The following is a 23,037-nucleotide window of genomic DNA, read 5'->3' as shown; positions in this document are numbered from 1 at the left end:
ATTTCTTAATAAAATTATTCTCAACAAAATTTTCAGTACATGACTGATCAAACTTAATGTTCTAAAGTCACTGCAGTTCTTTGCTTTGGATTTCTTTGGTAGTCTGACAAAAACAGTTTCATTCATTTCTTTAGGTATAAATCCAGTCATTTGTGATTAATGTGATTAATCATGTGATAAATCAGATGAAAAAATTACACCAGGAATGGCAAAACCTGAAAAAATCTATCAATCGTAAGAGTGCGCTTGAGTTAGTCAAACGGACAGACTTTAAGAAATCATTGGATCACCTATTCGATATAGCACACAGTAATGCTTTGGAAATGATCAACATAGAAGAAGATCGCCAGTTCCTTCTTGCCCAGAGAGAAGAGGGCCGCCTAGGTTCCATGGTTGGCGTTGGTATGGTTCTATGCAGGAGAGACGAGCGAGTGCGAAATAGAGCATTAAAGGAGAGAGAGCGAGTTGAGGCGGAAGCAGTTCGTGTTGCCGAATCTACTAATTTAACCATACTGGAATCCAGTGATTTAGAAATGGATACTCAGCAAGAAGATAATCTCGACAAGTCGGGAGAGGAGCAGAAACAGTACGTTCTGCAGGTAGTGGAGCAATATCGAGGAAAATTTCCCGTAGCCAAAAAAAATTAAAAGCCATGTTTGGATGGTCTAGCTCAGATGTATTTAGACAAGGATATTGTACTCGAGTATGATGCAGTCATTGACATATTTGCCAAGCGCAAACTCTAAGTTTAATGCGATGGCTGTCATTGCGAATCGTCGAGAATATTCAAAAGTATTCGAGGTTGGAAGGACTAACTTATTGTTTATGTTCTGAAGTGTTTGATATCTTTTGTTGGTTCATTGATTGGAACAGTAACTTACTTCCGCGGAATCGCTCTTGATTTAAAGTATGGGGCCGTTCAAATATCATATGACGGTATTTTTGGCGATTCTGGACCGTTACACTGCTGACTGACACAATGTATTGCCCCCCCCCTAATAAGCTTTCTAAATACGCCACTGCTTCTGATCATCTCGGTTATGAGTGAAACACGGTGTAAAGGTTGTTAGAGAGGAATAGTTGCTCTGTTGCTATATTTGCTTTGTTATTCTATAAACGTGCCTGAAATGCGTGCATATTAAAGGCACTGAATAAAGCTGGTTATTTGGTTGCGTGTTGTAAAGTTGCTTGTTTTATTGATTTTGCAAATTTTTCAACCTCCTTGCGCAAGTTGTAAATGTTGAAATAATTTTTTGAAATTTGAAAGACATTGTTTTCTTACCAATTGTAACAACCTGGTGCCCTGTACAAATCAAACTTACGATATGAGAAAATTAAAAACACCCTACTGTTGAGATATTGCGAAGTCCAAAGTAGGCAGTTCGACTGTAGTACTTTTGGTTGGACTGCATAGCACTGTCGTCGGATTCAACGGAAAAAAAAAGATATACGGTTAAAAAGTTTGTCGTAGCTACAACTCCATGGTATGTTGATGTCTATGACTTTTCTTGGACATTTTTTGCACAAATCACAAAGCTAAAACTTTTCAATTTTGACGCAGTAGTAAAGCCCGGTATTCTATACATAAAGGTTTTGTAAATATTTTAACAGTTTACCGCTTAACGTACCGCCGAACGTGAATTAAAAACTTGATAACAAGTTTCAAAACGTAAGGGTAGAACTAGTCCCGATTTTTTTCTTGACACATGCACTGAACGCATGGTTCAGACTAGAGGCAGAATGCCTAAATGACCTCGCAGCTGTCAAATGTTAGAGCGGCTCCAATGTCATTTGATTTGATCGATCATTTCACGAGGACCTCTATCACATTTAACCGCTGGGCACAGAAGCACTCAGCATGCTATGACTTGACAGCATCGTACAGCTTGCGAACTTCCTTGCTGTGTTCGATCGTTTTCTTAATGCAATTTTGGACCTCTTCTTCAGCCAATGCAACACCGCCTGTTCATAAAACTGCATGTTAGTTAACATACACAAAAGTTTTATTTGCAACTAAAAGTAAACAGTACACAAATGTGTTGGTATTTGATGATGTGTTTGCTTCCAAACTTAACTTGATCAACAACACCTGAAGCCAAATGACAAATGCAGTATGTTAAATTCTATCATTAGCACAAAACAAATGTGATAGAATTAGGGACTTGGCTAGTTGGCTTAATCAGAAATAAAATGTTTCCAAACTATAGAAAACGTCTTGTCTTAATACAGTGAGACGTTTTCGGATATTGCATATATTTGTTTAAAAACAATGTGAAACAAGTTTGATGCAATCATAGCGCACTAAGCAAAGCTTAATAGGTAACACGATAGTTTCGAGGTGGTCCAAACTGTGCCCACGGCCCTACCATGAATATGAAAACAAGGGCCATGAAATCCCAGGCCGAGGGCTGATCTCCATCACACTGAGCTGGTTATTCGTGTATATTGACAAGACCATGGTGGCTATATTCAATCTTACAAATTGCACTTACCCGTTCTTTCGATGTACATGATGTAGCCATTCTCATTGGTCACTACAGACAACGCACCTTGAGTAATTTGCTCTTCTTTACTGGTTGGGTCCGCAATGATGTTTGAGCTGCAAGACATGTACTAGCTTGTGGTGATAGGGAAATACAGCACGGCAAAATTTCTTTTAAGTGAAATACTAAGTTGTGAGTCTGATGTCACAAGTGAAGCAGTAACAGAACTCTTGATAGTGTGTTTTTGTATAGCGTTCTAATCAACGCAGATATGCTTTGTTGTTAAATTGATGAGAATAAATTTGAAATTTAACTTGCGATCTATAATTTAATAATAGTTCCTATTGCAAAAAAAAAACTTTACCCTTGAAAGAGAGTGAATGTCAATGCTGTTGGAGAACACTGTAACTTAAGAGGGGTCATGACGTCAAGATTAGTCGAAGGCGTGTCTGTTTCGTCATCAATTGTGATTTCAGGAAGTTGAACTGAAAGAGATTTTTTCAAAAAAACATGTATATTGCTTCAAACCTACTCAAAAAATTCTTTGAATTGATACAGCACGTGGGATGGATAATAGTACGTCAATAGGCTACATATGAAGGGGCACACACTGGTAAAAGTGGCCCACTTTTCTTAGTTTTTACGACGCCTGTTGTCTGTCCACTATCAGTACACACTCGTTTGTAAAATGCACCAAAAGCGTCAAATAGACAGTAGAACAATGCCATATATTTGTCATTACAATGCAGCATCACCAGCTCTCTAACTTCCTTACCGTTTTGTAAAGCGGCAGTCAAGGCAATGACAGAAGCATCGAGAATATTTCCGTCATAATTAAGGCAAATTAAGTCACAGTATAACACCCAGGCAAGTTTATCTTTCACGATGCACAAATCCGATGTGTCTACCAAGTTGCAACTGCAAACAATAAATTCATAATCAAAGGAAAGTTTGTCTGTGCATTGAAAGACAGCCATAATTGGCTGGCAGATTTGTTAGCATGCATCAATAGGAAAAGATGGCAAAAAGAATTAAAAAAAATATGTCTAGAGTTAGTAAGAGAAGATATCAGTGCAAGGAAAGTGGGTAGAACAACAAAGGGACTGTAAAAACTGGTAAAGCCTTGCAAGCGAGGACAAACGCCAGGTCTCATTTATTCAAGATGGGACAAGTGGATGATGACGTACTTGGGTTAAGAGCATGCGAACACAGTATTTGTGGTGCTGAGTAAGCAAATCGCCTAATAGTATAATTTCATAGCATGATATCCTTTCAAATAGTCAAGTGACCTGGGATTACCAAAGAAGTCAAGTGAATTGTGAAGTGTGAACGGCTGAACGCAGCAACTGTCTTACATCATTTACATGCTCTCAAGTGCAACAATTACAGTTGAATTAAAAAATAAATAATAATATTATCAATGGGGTTGTACGATCCACTCGGTGGCGCTACAACTGGGTCCTAGCAACACGCTCGCAGTGATTGCTTCAAGCTTTAGCACGCTTTGCGTAACGCGCGTACAGCTGATATGGGTGGGATAGGAGTGCAGTGTTGTGTTGATGTGAGGGTAAGAAGGTGCATATTACCAAGTTTGATACATTTTAGGCTTGATTTAACGTTGCTGTGGCTATAAAAGCAAATAAGTAAACAGGCTTTTCGAACACATTGCATGACAAGGTATCGACTTGTGGTGACAGGCAGAGAGGGAGACAGAGCAGTTTTTGTAGCTATAATCCTTTAATAATGTCCTTGAAGTCTATGATTGTGCTGTCTCTTCCTTGTAATAATAAATTGAGATGATTTAACTCCGTAAACATGTCAGTTAATTAAGCAAGATTTTCTTCAAAATTATCAGCATTCATCACATCAATCAATTTTTTTTTCGTACATGCCATTTTGTTTTGGATTTGTTTGGCAGTTTGCTTCTTTTGCATTTCACTATCAATTTTATTCTGCATAAATGCCTTTACTTCTCTTCTTAGCTGAAATAATCGATTCAAAGCATTGCCTTTTGATTCAAAGCATTTGCCTTTTGATGACATTAAATAAAAACTCTTCTTTAATGTCATCTTTTATTTTGTAATGGACGTAAACTAGCATCTGTGCACAAGATCGAACTCCAGTGGACTCATCCACTGCAATGCTGAACAAGCCAGATTCTTTAATTTCCTTCACAACAGTCTCCTTAACATTTTCTGCCATTTCAAAAATTTGTCTCTGCACTTTTGTTGGGTAGTGAAACTTGCATACCCTGCCATCACCTTTTATATAGGCTACCAAGTGCTTATAGGCTACTTGCATGCCATGCCTTAACCATTTATATAGGCTACCAGGTAGCCTACTTGCATGTTTAACTGTATGATGATTGATGAATCAACCATGTTTGATGAGTGTGCGGAGCACACACTCTGAATATACGCCACTGCAATATCCAGGGTTGCCATCGACATGGACCCCAAAATAAGGACAACAGAAAAATTAAATTTTCATACAAAATAAAACAAACGTTTTTGAACAAATCTCAGCATTTATACGAGCCATTATATATCACATGCCATATTGTTTGCCAGAAACAATGTGTTCCAGCAACTCATTGTTTGTAAAAAAATACTTTGTGCATCTCACGACAATTCAGGTCTAGGTTTACTTAACTACTGTAGTAAGGATTTGGCTGTCATTCTACTAAGTTTATTCACTAATTGTTGAAAATAAGACAAAATAAGGACTCAAATCAAAAAGAAGAACATTTCCTAGCAATAAGGACAGTAATATTTTCTAAGATAGAGTTCTTCAAAATAAGGACGGTATGGCAACCCTGGCAATATCCCTGGAATGGGGTGATTTACCGATTAGGTCCGTGTTGTGCACCGTCTTCCTGGCGTTCAATTAAAAAATGGTTTTCGATTTCGCCATTTACTCGACAAACCTCCTAAGAAACTCGAGTTGCTAAGCGATCTGTTTTCGACGGCCCTCCCTACTGTACACTTAGTTAATTACAAGCACTTTTGCAACTTTATGAGAATTCTGTAACTTTATGAGATGTTTTTCTTATTTTTGTATCATTCTGCGTTCCAACTTTCTAAAAACAAACATGTTTTGATAACTACAATGCATATCCGAATCATATTTTAAGTTATTCTTTCGCCCATGCATAACCAAGCGCTGTACAACGCATCGTCTATATCAGGCATGGCCAAATGGCGGATCGCGATCCGGTTCCGGATCTTTTCAACTTTTTTTGTGGATCTTTCAAGTTGGCTCTGAAAAAAACTTCAAAGTATTTATTTTAAAAATTGCTAATTTTTTTTACTTTTTTTTTAAATATTCATCTTCATGAACTCGTAAAAATCGCTGTAAGTAACAGGAAACCACGTTTCGATAGTATTGTAAAATCAAAGCCCACTCATCATTTTTCTCTCTAATACCAGACCTGTTCATTACAGCACACTCATTCACTGATTTTTAATCAAATTATGTATATATCGTATCTTGACGCCTTGTTTTAGATGTACCCAAATAATTCCATCTTTTTTGTATGATACAAAAGGAAAAATGCACATCTTCAGCCAGTGGCGTAGCCAAGGGGGGGTTTTGGGGGTTACAACCCCCCCCCTTTGGCACGCGTGTGACGTCACGAATCACGATATTGAGAATGATGCTTTCAGTTTCTATGTCTCTAAAACAAAGTTTGCCTAATTTTACACGAAACTGCATTAAAAGAGCAAGTTTTGCCAATACCAAACATTCGAATATCTCAGCCAGGAATTAGCAACAAGAAAACATAGAGACTTAGCTTTATTACCGAAAAATGCCCAAGAAAACATGATCTTATCCTTTTGCTATGCCACCGGACAGCACTATGTTACAGGAATATTTATACCCACATTTTTGTTGAAAATGCTCTCAGAATGCACCGAATTTAAAGTAATTTTTAAAAATTTTCTGGGGGAGGCCCCCCAGACCCCCCGTCGCTGGGTGTCGTCTTCAGCTCATTGTGGATCACTAAGTTCTCAGATTTGCCGGTAGTGGATCATGGCCAAAATTATTTGGCCATCCCTGGTCTATATGCTGCGCAAGGCTAGTTCTCGTCTAGAAGGACCCAGTTGTACCGCCGCTAGTGGTATCCTGTCGCACAACCCCATTAGCATGTATTTCAATACACAAAGTACTACACAAAGTACTGTAACGGATCAGTTCAATACACAAGCGTAACTTTAACGGATCAGTCCGACATATTTTATATTCATTTTGGTTATGTAGCCTATTATCTAAAAATGTGCTTAGATGTATTCATAAAAGACTGTATAGTGTACATATATAATAATATATACTTAAGAATAGAAACTGTAAACAGAAAAGTCAACTTGCGTTTTCATGAGATTGTCAAGAAATTTTGTGACGACTTGTGCTTGTTCACATGGAGGGCCCGCTCTGAAGTTGCTTGAGCAAAGTGGAGGAAGCTCTAGATTTGGTACTGCAGCAAAAGTAAACACAAACAGAGTAAGTAAGTGCCATTGATGTTGCTTATGTCAAAAGCAGCTTTGTGGTAGGTAATAAAAATCCACATGGCATCACCTATGATTCCTTTGCTTGGTTCTTCAGCTGAAGGAATAGTAAGTTCAGCCTTTATTCCGCAAATCACCATAGTCTCACCAAGCTTTACTAAAGTTGAACCATCAGCAGTGCCAACAGCTCCTAAAAACAACGTCAGAGGAGTAACTTAGTCTACTATACACTGATAAACAAAAAATTAAAAAGTTGATCAAAATCTACTACAGGCCTCGAAATTCGTTTTTGTTGACGGCGGACAAACGTGTCCGGTCTGAGCAGCTATCTCGGCGGACAAATTAAGTCTCACGGCGGATACACCAGTTTTAACGTCGATCATTTTTCAGAGATCAGAGAGAAAATTTCAGAGAAGTCACTCTGAAAAGCTTTTATCAGACCAACGACGTGCGCTTGAAGAGTCAAAGCTCCGTCTAGGTTTCTTTCTTTAGGTTTATTTTTGAGTGTCATGTGAGTGAAAGTCTCAAAGAGCGAGTAGGTTCATCGCCCTCATTCTCACTTTTAGAATTTTCCAGGGGTTTTTTCTTTCTTACAGTAATACCAAAAGTTAACAAATTTTTTAGCATCTTGCTGTAATAGCGTACTCGTGTAAGCTAATTGTGTAACCAACCTTGCCATCAATATTACTCGATCAAAGCCAGACATTGTGACGTAAGACCTGAACTAAGTTGCGCGTGATTAGCGTAAAAGTACGGTACTCCCATCGATTCTTAGCAAAGAATTCACCCTTGTTACGCTGATTCAATGTCATCCATTGTTGAAGCAACATAAAAATCGAAAGTTTTTCTGCTTGAACGGAAGCTAAGGGATACAATATTAACACTTTTTAGATGCGCGCTATAATGCGCGGGAAATTATATTCTCGCAGTAATTGTTCATGCTATGCGATGACGATTAGTATCGCGAGTTCCTGTGTTATTTTTCGGCGGACAAATATGACCGATCTAGATGGTACTTCCCGCGGACATCACATGCTGTGATGGCGGACATGTCCGCGGTGTCCGCTGTGAATTTCAAGGCCTGCTACTATTAATGAAACTTAGAATATTATTTTAAACTTTCACACTTTTGAATCTGCTACACTTAAGGCATTCTGTGTATTAAAGCACAGTACCGTATTTAATATACAAATCACAACAAATATAACATTATAAGCTACTGGTGCCTATTGTAAAGTACGGTATACATTCTAAAATACTCGTTTAGGCAAACCAGTGTTGCAACTTCAAATTTTCTGTTAAGTTGACAAAGTGCCACCCATCAATCATCTCACCAACGTTTAGCACAATTGGTCGAGTTTCCATTAATTCTCTGCCATCAGGACGTAACTTTTGATCCTTAAAATAATTATATTGTTAGTCAACTACGGTAGGCCCTACCATTTTATTACAGACGAAATCGGTTAATTGAATCACCTATTTGCCAGACGTTTTGATACGATTATACGATTGATTCGTTTAACCAATTTACTAAAAAAAAGGTTTATTGTGAATGGGCGTAATTGTTGAGAAGATGTCTGTGCTGACTAGGCTGCAACGCATATTACAACTGATACTTCCTACAACTGTTTACAATTCTGGTTAAACTTTAAAGAGTTTACTAGTTCTGTGTTACATGACACTATGCTGTATGTTCCAGCCAGCAAAACTGGTCCTTTTTAGATTGATTTATCGTCTGCAGACGTTGAAACAATGTAAAAAAGACCAGCTTTGCTGAGTGGGAGAGCGTGTACAATCAAAGCATTTTTCTGCAAACTGCGGCAATCGGACTTCGTTTAATCTCACCGATCTTTGTGAGGTCACAACGCGAACTTTGACGTTGACGTTTTTGATTCAACCGTGCTATTTTTAGCTCCGTACCAGCTGTGTAGTTTTGAGTATGGAACGTGGTCTACGAAAATAGTGGTATGGTAGAAAAACACGGCTCACACTCATTGTTTGTTTTGAAATCGCAAAGGCTTTTTTTTTCAAGTGTTTTGCGCTGTCTGGTAAAATAATTAATTTGCAATGTTCTTCAACTGAACGAAACTGCACAAACAAAATTACGCACTGCATTTCAGAACAGTAGGCTACTTTTTTTCAGCAATTTAAAAAAAAATTCTCCAAAGTGTTCTGGTTTAAACTTTTGGACATGCTTTTTGAATTTGTCCGTGTCCATTCCTTGGAAAGCCAGTCGCCAACGGATGACATCAAAAGCATTTAAACTTCTTTATTGGAAAGTGTGATTATTCCTTTTGTCTGCTCTTCTGTTTTAATGAAGCCCAGCTGTGCGAAAATTGGTTCTTTGTAGTGCGATGTCTAGCACATAAGATTATGGCCTGGAATTACAGACACTTGTCTTTGTTTTGATCAAATGCGTCTGTCTCACCTTTGCTTCATTTCGCCTTTGAACATTACAGACAATTATACGAAACAAAAAAAGAGACATTCTCTTTTCGCTAACGGGTACAATTATACGATTAAATGAATGAAGTATGCAAACTAGAAGCAAATCCTGATGCTTTTATCCAATTTATTCTTTTAAGCGGTATACACTTAACCGATGTTTTTACTTAACATTAGATTGGATTTGGGATTTCAGGTTTTGATTCAAACAAACGATTGATTCGTTTAAGCAGTACACTATTAACCAATTTCGTCTGTAAAGTGTTTGAAAGTGATTGTGTTTTACTGTCATAAAAACTAAAGGTCTTGAGTTTAAGATAAAACATTATATATTTGGTAAAAGCTTCAAACAAACGTTGTCAATATATCATCATTTTTGATAAAACAAGGTAAAACAATCGCAACAAACACAAATAATGATTAACGAGGAATGACTCACCAAAAACGCTTTGTAGAATTCAACAGGTTGAACAATCCTGCAATGAAAAAAATAGGGTTATAGTTGGGAAAGAAGATGGATGGGAAGTAAAAATGTGAATTTCAAAATTTCATAAAAAGCACAAATGAAACAGATAAGGTTAGGTTGAGAGAAGATGCTATGGACACAATGAGTTGGAAAAGAGATGAAATCTCAAAATCACAAAATCCATCATAAAATCCCAAGCACTGAAAACTGTGATACCGTTAACTTTTACCTGACACTTTCTAAATTTTACCCAATAAATAGATAAATAGTCCCAATGTACCGTACGCCAATACTCTGGTGCTTCATGCAATCATTACTAGCAAAAAATTAAGGTAGCATGTATTCTAGTATTACCAAGACAAGACCAACTTTATTACAATTATCATAGCACATGATCATAGTATGTCACTTACGCCAAATCCATCCTGATATGATGAAAGCAAAGCTTCAAAATAACACACCCAACCTCAACTTTCCAAACGAACTGGTATTTTCTCTAATGTATACACATGAAAGTAAACTATTCACTTTCTGCAGCAACTGAGGGCAAGGGCAATCTTAATACCATTCATAACTTTGAAAAAATGGCACCAAGTTATAGTTACCATGTATGGTAGCCAAAATTGCCAGATGTTTTTAAAATTCCCGGCATAATTGCTATCGAAAAGTAGCTTAGAAGCCTAAAAGTGGCTAATAATATAAAAAATCTACCTAAAATATAGTCAAATCTAAAACATTATTTAAAAATAGAACAAAACCAAACAAAAAAAGGGACTGCTAAAATTTTCTCGTGACGTCAAAACAGAACTAGCCCAATTACGAAGGAATGGAAAACTGCAAAACTGGCAATTCTGATGGTATGTCAAGCTCACAGACATCTTATTATAACTAGACTGCGCTTCTCGTATTTCGATTGAAGAAATTGAAAAAAGGCGGCGGCCATTGTTAGTGTCTCAAACTCGCGTGAAAGCTGCGCTGTTAACGATAACATTTCTGAGCTGGTTGCGCTTCTGCAGAAAACTAACTTGTTAACTATAATTTACAACTTTGGTGTAATAGAGGTTTTATTCATCTATGAAATGAATAAAAGCATGTGTTAAATTGTACAGAATTATACATACAGTCTATAATATAAAGCAAAAACACTGCGATGCGAGAGCACGTATACGATACACTGAATGCATCATTTCCAGCAGTTCAGCAGAACTCTTACCGTATTCAATTTGGCGTTACAGCTGAGCTGATGATTAGCCTATTGTAAAAACAGCAACAAACAGTGTATTACATCAAACCTAAGCAAATGATACGCTATATTATAGCGGCTATAACGTAGGCCTATAGCTCAACAAAATCAAAACAAATTAAATATTCACCAATACTGATGTGATGTCGAAAGGAAGTAGTTTATTGGTGTTTGAAAAGTACTGTTTTGTTAAGCGTTTTACGAACCAATTTGCCTTGTATTTGCTTGCAGGTTTCCTTACCAATGTGGTAAAACCTAATTTTTAAATAACATTTGGACACAGTTTTGACTAGCGTAAAAATGTGATTATCGGTAACGGTGCATTCAAACACAAGATCCGTGAGATTAGTAAATATCTTGGAATGATTTATATTTCCAAGCACAGCTACCGCAATAGCTTCCACAATGCCTGGATGAAGAGGTAATCTCCCAGCTGTGGTAGTTAGTAACCGTTTAATGCATAATTCAGTTTCTTCACAAATATATACAACACTGAAAGAAGGTTTAAAAAGTCCACTTCTATCTTTAAATGATAAGAAGCTGGGTTGAACAGGTAAAGTGTGTGAACTCAGTTCAAAGCGGCACCTTGCACATAACGTTATCTTTGCGCACATTTTGGCAGCATAAATTAACAAATTCTAACAATATGTTTGCGATTGTAGAACAGCAAAGGTGAAATCATATAAAGATTTCGTCATACTAGGTGAATTGCGGAGATATTTATTAGTTGTTATTTCACAGCAACTTGAAACTGAAGCTATTTCTTTAAAAGTTATTGTTGATGAAATCACACGAATTTACGTCATAATGCAACGTTTTGCTACAACGGAGAAAATCGAAAGCCATCAATCTCTATTGAACAGAATCCTGGTAAAAGCTGCGGTTGTGTTGTTGCATAGAAAACTATTTGTTTTGTCAATTATTTGTTCACAACAACTGAGTTTTTTAAGAAACGCAAATATTATAGGAGAATTACATTTTGTAGAAAGTTAAGTTGTGTTCAGTCGTGTTCTCATTGCTTTAAGAATTGGCGCTCCAGTTGTTTCAGGAACGAGGAGGCGACTGATTCTTAACTAATTAATTCATCTACTTCTACTTGTTTTAAAGTATCAGGTTTGGTGGCCGTGCTTAACTACTGTATATTTATCGATTCATATACCGCAATATTAAATCCGTTCATGCACGTCTTAAACCATAATAGTTTTGCCACCTTTTCCTTTTGTTGGTTTTGTTCCTGTATTTCTTTTTCACAATATCATTTGTTTTGCATTCTGACAAGGAAAAATAAATTGAATTGAATTCAAAACAATGAAAATTCATTACGGGTCCCTACAAAAGCATTGGCAAACGCGCGGAATAGGTACACTAATAATGGCTGACGTCTGAACCTGCTTTCTTCAAAAATCGTAAACGAGAGAAGTGACGATGCGCGGTCTAGTTATAATAAGATGTCTATGGTCAAGCTATAATTCCCAACGTCAGTCAAGCATGACATCATGCTTTCTAGCGCTACAGTTACAAAACGTGAACTTGGAATCAATATAAAGTCTCTGTAATAATGATAATCGTGTTTTTATTTGTGCTCATTGCGATAACATACAGTACACTGCGATCACAGATGCGATACAACCAGTGATGGGCATTATCGGCGATAAATTTTTATTGCTTATCGTTATCGCTCAATTATTTTTTCAGTTATCGTTTATCGTTATCGCCAAAGGCAATATTTGATTATCGCCGATAATTAATCGCCGATAAATTTTATTTCGGATCAACGCACAAGTGGAAAGACCATGAAAAGTAATACTTTTACTAGCCACCTAGTTAATGAAACTAAAATTAAAACCAGTTCTTCTTCAGTGCCTGAAGTGTGTATGCACAGGGCGTTGTCAGGGGAGGGGGCACGCCTCCCTGCAGCGACGGCCCTGACAACACAATAATTTTTAGAGTTGCAAATTGCAATGCAATGAAATGCATGCAACAAGTCTCTTGTTGTTTTGCTGCAATCGGCAATCGCGAGTGAATTTTACAATTAAAATGTAAGCGCACAAGCGTTACAGATTCCTTTGAATCAAAGCGACAGAAATTGGCAAGTGGTTTGTGAAAGTGTCACAATACGAGGCCGCTTTTACATCGGAAACATGGTCTTTCGCGCCACCTCATGATCAACTATTTTATTCTTGTGTTTTCTTTTTTCGTTGGAAGTGTTAGTTTTTAGTAATTGTCGTAAAAAATAAAATCTCTCTCGTCAAAACATGAAACTTACTGTTTTGAAAATAAATCAATAGTTTTTTTTCAAGTCTAAACCTTAAACCATTTGACCAAGTAAACACTCACAATAGTATTTCAAATTTTTTAAAAAAAAAAAAAATTTTTTATTAAAAAAAAATTTGAAATACTATTGTGAGTGTTTACTTGGTCAAATGGTTTAAGGTTTAGACTTGGAAAAAAAACTATTGATTTATTTTCTTAATGATTGCTTTCTGTGTTAGGTTGATCGCCCATTTGAGGAAGTGTCATAGTACCTGATCACCTTTACCAGTTAGTTTTTCTCACTTTTGAACTTACTGTTTTAAGTGCATTAAATCTTTAGATGAGTAGATTAACTAAAATTGCAAGAACTTGCCTTGAGACGTGCGGTTACGTCACAAGCTCAGTTTAAAAGATAAAATTCACACACAATAACAACACAAGATCGATTATAGACTGTAAGATCGATTTTTTTCTAGTTTGGCGATATAACTTTAATCCAAAAACAATAACCAAATGCGTAAGTGCCATTTAACTTAAAAAGTTAACCCATTTGTGCCGAAAGTGAAAGTAGGCTACTTAAAAAAAATTTTGGAAAATTTAAATATTGCATAATTATGACCTAAAAAAACATATCACAATTATTTTTTTCCTAATTGTGTTATTACTTTTTGAGAAAAAAGCCGTCCTATATATAAGACGCTAGGCAAATCCGTTATCAAATTTCACAAGCTTGATGGATTTCACAGTGTATGCACATTTTTACTACCAATAACGCTTAAGATTACTGATAAATTTTCAAGCATTTGGCGTTTTTTGGAATATTTTCAATTATTGCTGACTTTGCTGTAAACAGCCCTGCAGAAAGCAAAATACAAAGTTTGGAATTTTTTATGGTATTTTCATTTGATTTAATTATTTTGCCTACTGCACGTAAGCGGCAGTGTAACTTAATTGATAAAAGCATCCAACTGGTATCTGAAGGTATAATTATTATAAGCACGGCGGTTACCTCAGTGGTTTGATTCTGGATCAAGAGGTTGAAGATTCGAAACCTACTGCCGCTGTTGCGATTTTTTTCATGCATAACTTACAAAAGTTTTGTCCCTTTACAGTATATTATGTTCGATTTTTCGTCATGTTGATGAAAACAGTTCGTGCTGCATGGGACGGGGCAGCGCTAATCAAGAAAAAAAAAATTATCGTTATCAGACATTATCGGCGATAATTTATCATTATCGCTTAACTTTTTTTTGATTTATCGTTTATCGTTATCGCTTTAGGCATTTTTCGTTTATCGATTATCGTTATCGCTTAACTGAAAAATGAGTTATCGCGCGCAACACTGGATACAACAGACGACAGGAAGCAGCGAAGTGACATATAGTCTTCGAGTCAGTTGCTCCCCTTATTTTGGCTTGCCATTAAAGGCGCACTGCAACAAAAATACATGGCTTTTGTATTTGTAGATCTTTCTGAAATAAAACGTTTTTCAACAATTTTTTTTCTTTTTGTGTTACTATTAATTAAAAAACATAAAAAAACCTTTTTTGAATTGAATGATTCTGATTGGATCAAACATTTTGATAACGTCATTGGCTGGCAAAGCGGCATCCAAGGTCTACTGTTTTGCGTGCAAACACAAGGAACAAATCGCGTAATCTATCGAAACAACGAACAATTTTATGCTAAGGGAGTTTTTACGCCCTTCAAAAGGTGGCTTCTTGTATGGCTCCCGGTTGTACTAACCGGGGAATCGTCAAAGGAGTGTCCTTTCATCGTTTACCTCTGAATAATGGCAACAAGCTGAAGAAATGGATCTCGGCAATGAAACTCAAGGACCCACCTGTAAACAAGCACTGCCGTGTGTGCAGCAATCATTTTCTGGCCAGCGATTACCAACGTGATCTACAGGCAGAGCTACAAGGCACCAAGTCCAGACACCTGCTCATCCCTGAAGCTGTTTCTTCTGTCTTTGATTTTTCAAGATATGTGAAAGCCACGGTCAATGCAGTACCCACAAAACTCGATCGACCTAGGTAAAGGTCTGTGAGCACGATCGGGCGTTTGGATCGAATAGCAAAGCGAGAAAACAACAAGACTTTGAAACAGGTCAGTAGGACAGTAAAACATTGGCAGGGTAGGCAACTCTGAATACATAGGCTACTTTTAGTTGATATAAACCACTTGGTTCAAGCAAATTATTTTCCTGCATTTTTTTCAATGCAAATTTTCCATCCAACTGCTGTCTGAACTGGTGTTGTCAGAGCACGAATCAAAATGATGTTCTTCGCTGTCAAGTCGCCATCTTTTTGGTTCAAAGAGAAATCCTTGTCTTGTTTCAGACATTTTGTTTGTGCTGATCTTCTATTACTCGATATAACTTACAATGACCTATGCGACTTTTCTAAGGCAAATGCGTGAAGCTGTTTACTTGGCTGTCCGCAGATCTTCTTTTTGCTTATGAGGCAGCAATTCAGGTAACATCTCCCAATTGTTGCAACCAGAGCAGTGTCTTCATATCAGGGTCTATCAGATTCACATGTTTTTCAGGTCGAAACACTGGACAGTGATTTATGAGGTAGGCACTTTAACATGCAGATATCCAATCCAGCACGAGCCAATCAGAAGCTACGCTTTTCATGACGTCATCAAGATTGCGTTTGGGAAGAATAAAGGAAAAACGCAAATTCTAGTTAAATTAAATCATCACTTTTTTGCCATCGGTTGGCTTGGCGCATTGGGTTAGGGCGGTAGTAGTCATTACAATGACGTGGGTTTGATTCCCACCTCTGCTATAGCTCTTTTTTCTTCTGTAATTACCAAACAAAGTTCAAAGTAACTATTAATTCTCTGGCTGAATGCTGGAACGGTCACAATAGCAGATAGCGTACAGATAACGTAGCATCTCATTGGTTCTTGGTTGGATTGGATACGCGCGTGGATTATTAGAAATCTGCTTGTTAAAGTGCCTACCGATTTATGATGTGCTGTGCTGTTTGACAGTCACCACAAATACAGGCTGGTGAGTCACACAATCCTCAGGTAAACATATTGTGCTTGAAGCGACCAACACCAGTAGGCTACGGAGGCGATTCAGAGTTACCGATTCTTTTTCTTGGCAGGTCTGAGCCAGGTGGTACCGTAGTGTCTGGTGTGACTTGGAGCTGGTTGGGCGTGAGATGGTTTCCCAGCGGTCTCTCCATGACTTCATCTTAGGGGATCCGAAGCTTATCCGTTTTTTCATTTATTCCGTCCAACTGAAGGGCATGCCTAAATCGCGGTGTGCTCGTTTTTAGTTTGGTTTAAGCTGGTAGGTTATGAACAAGGATGCCAGACCTTGGTTTTTCCACCTAGATCTGGGTTTTTTTGACCACATCTGGGTTTTAAGTTTTTTTATTTCAAATTTAGGTAAATCTAGGTTTTTTTGGTTTTTAACTTTGTACAGAGCTTGCACGGTATTAAGGCACTGGGATCTTCGATAAATGGTCCACACTGCAACACAAAAATGATAAGGTAGCCTACTGGTAATGTTTTTTTGCATCAGCTACTGCAGTCAGTGAGGTAGCCTACAGGATGCTAAAGAAATGATCCAACTTTATGAAAATGTGGATGACTAAAAATTGGAGTAGTACAACTATTTGTGTTACTGAACATTTACTTATTGTGAATTTGAGTTATTTTTTTCAACATTATGTTCAAATGAAAAAGGCTAAGCAGGGTTTAGCCTATTGCTAAGTACCAAGTTATCGTAGTTGTACACCAAGCAGTAAGCAGGCATGATGATTCTCCTCAGCCGCAGTCTACAACTCACACAGCAAAAAGTTTAGTTTAAAAGTCAAAACTAACCTTATTGGTTTTGTCTAGTCAGTTTTAGAAATTTTGGTTAAACACGCACTGAACCTTGCTAGCTAGACGCTTTACCATAAAGGTAATTTTGAACCAAAATCTTTGCTGTGAGCCCATATAGGCCTACCAAGCTTTTGTTTTTGTATATAGTTATATTACATATATATTAACTACCATACCAACATAAGCATGTATATTGTATAATTAAATCAAATATAGTTATTAATTACTATATTTGATTTAATTTGCTCTGCTTTTTTGCTTAGCATTGAGCACTTTTTTGTAGTATTGATAGTTTTCATTGTTTTTTTTTATTGTATAATTATATATATATAGGCTACGTGTTATTATTTGTAGCTTTCTGAGGCTTCTGTGTAATGATTTAAAAATGGTGCTGAAAGCGCACGCAGGTTTTTTTAACCGCTTTACTACATATTTTCTGGACCTGGGTTTTTTTTGCCTCATCTGGGTTTTTTTTAGCACACAATCTAAGTTTATTGGAAATTTGTCGCTGGCATCCTTGGTTATGAATATGGAAGACAAAGTTGTGACTAGTGTCAGATAGGCTAGACCGAACAGATTTTTAATTTTCAAAATTCTGTTGATTGGATGAAGTGTCAATCTGCTATTGCCTGGAGTGGTCATTTTCTAGGCCTTAGGGTACCAGTACGGTATGTTGGAGGGAAATAGTTAATTTCATTATAAACTAACAGCCCAAGTTTATTCATAATAAAAACATACTTGAGTTTAGTACTAATCAGCTGGAAGCAGCGAATGACTAATGAGATTAGTAGGCTAACACTGGGGGAGCAAGTCTTTTAGGCGCAGACAGTTAGGCGCCGGTCAAATAGACGCGCACTCTGTGGCGTCTGGATATTTAGGTGCGGAGCACTGTGGCGCCCGTTTATTTAGGTGCTATTCCTAGTAAAGTCTGCAGATTGTATCCGCTTGGCAGGTAGGGCAATGTTTTCACACAAAATGTTATATTGAACAAAAAAATATGTCATGGCTTCCGTGAGTGAAGCTGCTTATGCCGGCAATGCTTTTCCCACAAAATGTTATAGGCTATTGAACAGAAAAATATATTGTATTTTAATGCGCGTGTTCGGCATTTATTTGTTGTTAGTCCAGATTTGCGTCGGCGAAAGCTTTATCAATAAATTATTCAAGTTTCCGAACATTATTGAGTTCACTTTTAGTTAGGTCAAATAATAACTACACTAAACATCAGTAAAAAATGTACCGTAGCCTATATTCAAGCGGGCGGTAGGCTTGAGTGAAGAGTAACTTAGTTTTCTGTCAAAACCCTGACTAGGTTTAATAACGAGCAAAGTCGCACCATTATGCTTGCAACTTGTAACCAGGGTTCACATGCCCTATAGAAGTGTATTTATGTAGTAGAGCGTTGTCTCATACGTACTCGCAACACGACCAATCCATCCGAGTAGAAGTAATTGCGAAAGATAACAGCTTAAGTAAAGGTCCATCTGGCTGCAACCTGTGTTCAGGATAAATAGCAAATGTCCTGTGGAGATGAGCTAAAATCAAGAGTAGTAGAGCGTTGTCTCGCACCTCATATCCACCCGCGCATTAACAAAACAACATATTTTTCTGTTCAATATAACATTTTGTGTGAAAAGCATTGTCCTACCTGCCAAGCTGATACAATCTGCAGACTTTACTAGGAATAGCACCTAAATGAACGGGCGCCACAGTGCTCCGCACCTAAATATCCAGACGCCACAATGTGTGCGTCTATTTGACCGGCGCCTAACTGTTTGCGCCTAAAAGACGTGGACCCAACACTGGTAGGTAGGCTAACAATACACAATTACACATCATTTCTACTTGTGCCAATGTATGATATAATGCTACCAAGTCTTTTTCATATCTCATTGTGCTTATATCTGAAACTAAGTACTTGTGCTTGAATGTTATAGGTCATTCAAATTGTTTAGCAATATGGGGTTTACCTGTTGCGTTCCTAATTGTAATACTGGTTATCGTTTATCTCAAAGTAATAGACCAACAGTGTCACTTTTTCGATTACCTCGCAATCAAGATGCAATTCAAGCTTGGATTAAAGCTATTCCTAGAGAACAATATGCAGTCACTTCCTCCAGTAGAGTTTGTGCAAAACATTTTTATGATTCAGACTTTATAACAAGTACTACCGATGTCCGAGAAAGAAGAGTTGCAAAAAGAGAATTGTTGCAACTGAAAAAGCTTCGCCTAAAGCCGTCAGCTGTACCAAGAATATTTCCTGGTTTACCTGGTTATCTGACAAAGCAACAGCCACCTAAAAGATCCACTTCTACATCTACAGCGTCTGCAAGACTGAAAAAGGAAAATGATTTAACAACTAACCGAACAATTTAGACTCGTTTAATGATTTGAAAAAAGTGATGAATGCACTAGATGAAATCTTCTTTGTTGTTGCTGTCTCCGTTGACAATCATGTTTGCAACAGGTATTTATGTCTGCATGAATTGGTTGTGATGAGAGCTGGGTAATGATATTTTTGACATGCTTTAATTTGTCACTAGACCCAGGGTAGTTCCCAGCGCCGTTAAAGGGTAATGGTTTGCGCATGTGCGCGCCTATTTGACCGGCGCCTAACTGTCTGCACCTAAAAGACGTCGACCCTTGTAAGTTGGGTGTACTTTTATGCAGTTTGAATGTATATACAAATTTATTTGACAAAAGGTGTAATTTTATTGGTGGTAATGCTTTGCTTCACTTAGTTCAAATTAACTAACAATGTACATACTCTTTTATTTAGAAAAATGTTCATGGATATGTGCGGAAACAACAAATTGTCAAGTTGCATTGTGCATCCTACAAGGAAAGACAAGCATTTGTACCTATTATTTGACTTCACACACAATTTTAAAAATATTTTCAATAATTTTCTGAATAGAAAGAGAATGCACTTTCCCCCTGTTGGTGAAGATCATAGACACATCTTTGGTGAAAAATGCACTGCTCATTTTGAGCATATAAAACTCTTGTATGCTCTTAAGGAACACAAGCCTCTGAAGGCTGCATTTGCACTGAGGAAAACATCGCTAAATCCCAGCAGCATAGCACGTACATCACCTGGTAACATGCTTTAAGTAAGTAAAGTTGTAAAATATGGTATTAATGACACAGACCCATCTGTGAATTGAGTATAGAACTCACTGCCTTGTAATGCATACACTTAAATGGTGCTCAGCTGGTGTAGTTTCTGTCTTGTATGCAGAAAGGTTTTGTCCGGATGATTATGAGCATTGAGCACAACAACATTTTAAAATAGCATTTTAAATTGGTCGGTTATGACATCACAAAGACATATATAAAAGAAAGTAATAATATGCTAGTAACTTAGGTTAGCACTATTACTGGAAACTGTGTACGAAATTAAAGTCATAGAATAAAAAATACTGAATAAAACTATTTTTGCCAGCCGCAAGCCAACGATGGCCTTTGCTATTTTCAGGTGTATTCTGTGAATCAACTGCGCAGTGCGCATGCCTTGGAGTTGTATGCTGAAAGCAATGCTGGGTTCCTGGAAACATCAAGATTTGTGAAATTCATATCTCAAATTTGGAAAATCATGTTCGTTAAATCACCATTTAAGGGTATGTCATGTCACTATACTGATATCGCAAATTTTACATAGCCTATACAGTATATAAAGCAGACTTCGTACAACCAACAGCAACAGCTTTTCTGCAAAGTTTACAGAAGTTAGTGGAAGAAGTTAAAAACAGTGAACCAGCATATTTGGATCAATCTTATTGGTGCATACGACGGCCCTAAAGCTGTTTTAAAGTTTATTATGCTTCCTGTCCACAACATTACTTGTGAAAATTTTCTGTTTTTTTTTTCAATCAAATTAGATCATGAGCAAGTGGTAGAATCACTATCACCAGCAACTATTCCAACACATTAATAGCCAAATTCAGGACTTGTAGACTACATGAGGAAACATTTGCTACTGATAGCGGTTCGACATGTTACTTTCCAGGCATCGCACTCTCTTATAAACGGTTACATATTAATGCAATGTTATTGATGACATTTTTTCTTTTTTGTTTGTGAAATGCTCACTTAACTCACTGCATTGTGTGTTTTGAAGGTGTGGCAAAAAAGGATGACATGTGCATGCCAAGGAAATTTCCTAAAGAAGAAGAGGATCAACCTCCCATCATGTGCTACCTTACAGTTGCAGTTGATATATTTGTGAAGTGGCAACAATCTGGAAATGCTGGTCTCACTGAGCAAACATTCTTAGCATACATTCAAACGATGACAGCAGTGCCCGAACTTGCTCAGTATTTGCATGACAATTTGGGATTGATGTTCCTTCTTCAGTGCCAACAGAGTTGTGCTTCGCTGTAACGACAATGGCTGTTCAGTATTACGATGTCGTACTCAGCAATCCTTCTGCTAAAAAGAAAATGCTCACCCTACCAAACCCACGCTCTGCTTTTATTCGAGCCGTTAAAAATGCAGCAGAGACGTCATTCGGTTTGCAGGCTGATGTGGCTTGTTCAAAAGAACACTGTGATTTCGAGTTGATTGTAAAAACTTCGTTTAATTGTTTTGCCAAAAATCAATTAAAACGTTTGAACGCTCCCAGGCGCGAGGAACCCGCGAAGATGGCTCGAACAGTACGCAAGCTTACGAGTGGTGGTTCACGCAAGACTGCAAATACTTGAATTTGTGTCATTGCCTGATTGTGGTTACAGTGTGAAGTTATGATATCTGATTGTCCAGTGATATTTATTGGTATTATTTTTGTTTGTGTACATAGCCTAGTATCCAAGTTTATGAACAATAAGCCATTAGTCGTTTTTTTCTTTTGTGGATTCTACATGTAGCCTAATGAATTGGTTATAACTTACAATATTAATAATTTTGTCATCAACATAAGATTGACAATAATGTACAGATACAACTTTTGTGAAACGACGAATAAAACAGCCAGTGCAAAACAAACATTTTCTCGTGTAGTAACACCGCATTGTGCAATTTATTGTAGGCAACATGGTTAGCCCTTCAGTTGGACGGACGGATTTTGAGTTTCGCATCCCGTTAGTGTCTAGGTATCCCTGACTTCATCAGGTCAAAGTGACCTTCATGAAGCGCCACAATGTGTCGAGAAAAAGGGCGCCTGGAAGGCAGGCGTTGATGTGTGAGTTGTTGTGCGTCAAGGACTACATTGTGGAGGAGATGGCGATCATTGACCTCTGCCTTTAATGCGAGCCGTATGGTAGAATTCTCTCTGCGTAGTTTTGGTGGGGCGATGCCTGAAAGCACTAGTAGTAGGTCTGTAGGAGTTGGACGCAGGCATCCAGTGATTATGCGCATAGTGTCGTTAAGGGCGACATCTACTTTTTCTGCGTGTGTGCTGCGGCACCAGACTGGAGAAGCATATTCGGCAGCACTGTACACAAGCGCTGGTGCGCAGTGTTGGATCCCCAAGTCGACCCAACTAGACATCTGAGAAGGTTGTTTCTTGCTGATGCTTAGATGACGTCACAAGACACATAGCGCCATCAGGTGGCCGATTTTCATTTGGTTATATCTCCCAAACAAAAAGGCACACCAAAAAAATTTTTTGAAAAATATAATACTTAAACACTAAAGAATCATCAAAAAAAATTTTAATTTTTCATTTCAGGTCCCCTTTAAGTGTCTTTGCCGAGACACAGCTGCGTGCTCTGGAGCGGTGTCGAACCCACGTCCTTTCGAACGTCGCGCAGACGTTCTCACTACTCGGCTACGCAGCCGACAAAAGCCATGCAT

At 37.6% G+C, this 23,037-nt stretch overlaps 2 protein-coding genes across 2 annotated transcripts; one reads left to right on the top strand and one right to left on the bottom strand.

The window, feature by feature from the left end:
• Nucleotides 1-1,353: 1,353 nt before the first annotated feature.
• On the bottom strand, nt 1,354-10,443 carry LOC145766225 (exosome complex component RRP43-like). The gene is made up of 9 exons (XM_082577895.1): nt 10,313-10,443; nt 9,873-9,909; nt 8,323-8,386; nt 7,059-7,178; nt 6,852-6,957; nt 3,259-3,401; nt 2,848-2,968; nt 2,493-2,599; nt 1,354-1,962 (listed from the first exon to the last, which is right to left on the bottom strand). The coding sequence occupies exons 1-9, from the start codon at nt 10,321-10,323 to the stop codon at nt 1,862-1,864; spliced, it is 810 nt and encodes a 269-aa protein (XP_082434021.1). The 5' UTR covers nt 10,324-10,443; the 3' UTR covers nt 1,354-1,861.
• An 8,760-nt stretch (nt 10,444-19,203) lies between these two features.
• LOC145766806 (uncharacterized) lies at nt 19,204-19,620 on the top strand. The gene has a single exon (XM_082578512.1). It carries the CDS (start codon nt 19,204-19,206, stop codon nt 19,618-19,620), a length of 417 nt encoding a protein of 138 aa, XP_082434638.1.
• Nucleotides 19,621-23,037: the final 3,417 nt, after the last annotated feature.

Source organism: Aplidium turbinatum, chromosome 3, assembly GCF_918807975.1.
Source record: "Aplidium turbinatum chromosome 3, kaAplTurb1.1, whole genome shotgun sequence".
NCBI classification, from domain to species: domain Eukaryota; kingdom Metazoa; phylum Chordata; class Ascidiacea; order Aplousobranchia; family Polyclinidae; genus Aplidium; species Aplidium turbinatum.
Note: the sequence above shows the minus strand (reverse complement) of the source record. Positions and strands in the feature narration are given on the sequence as shown.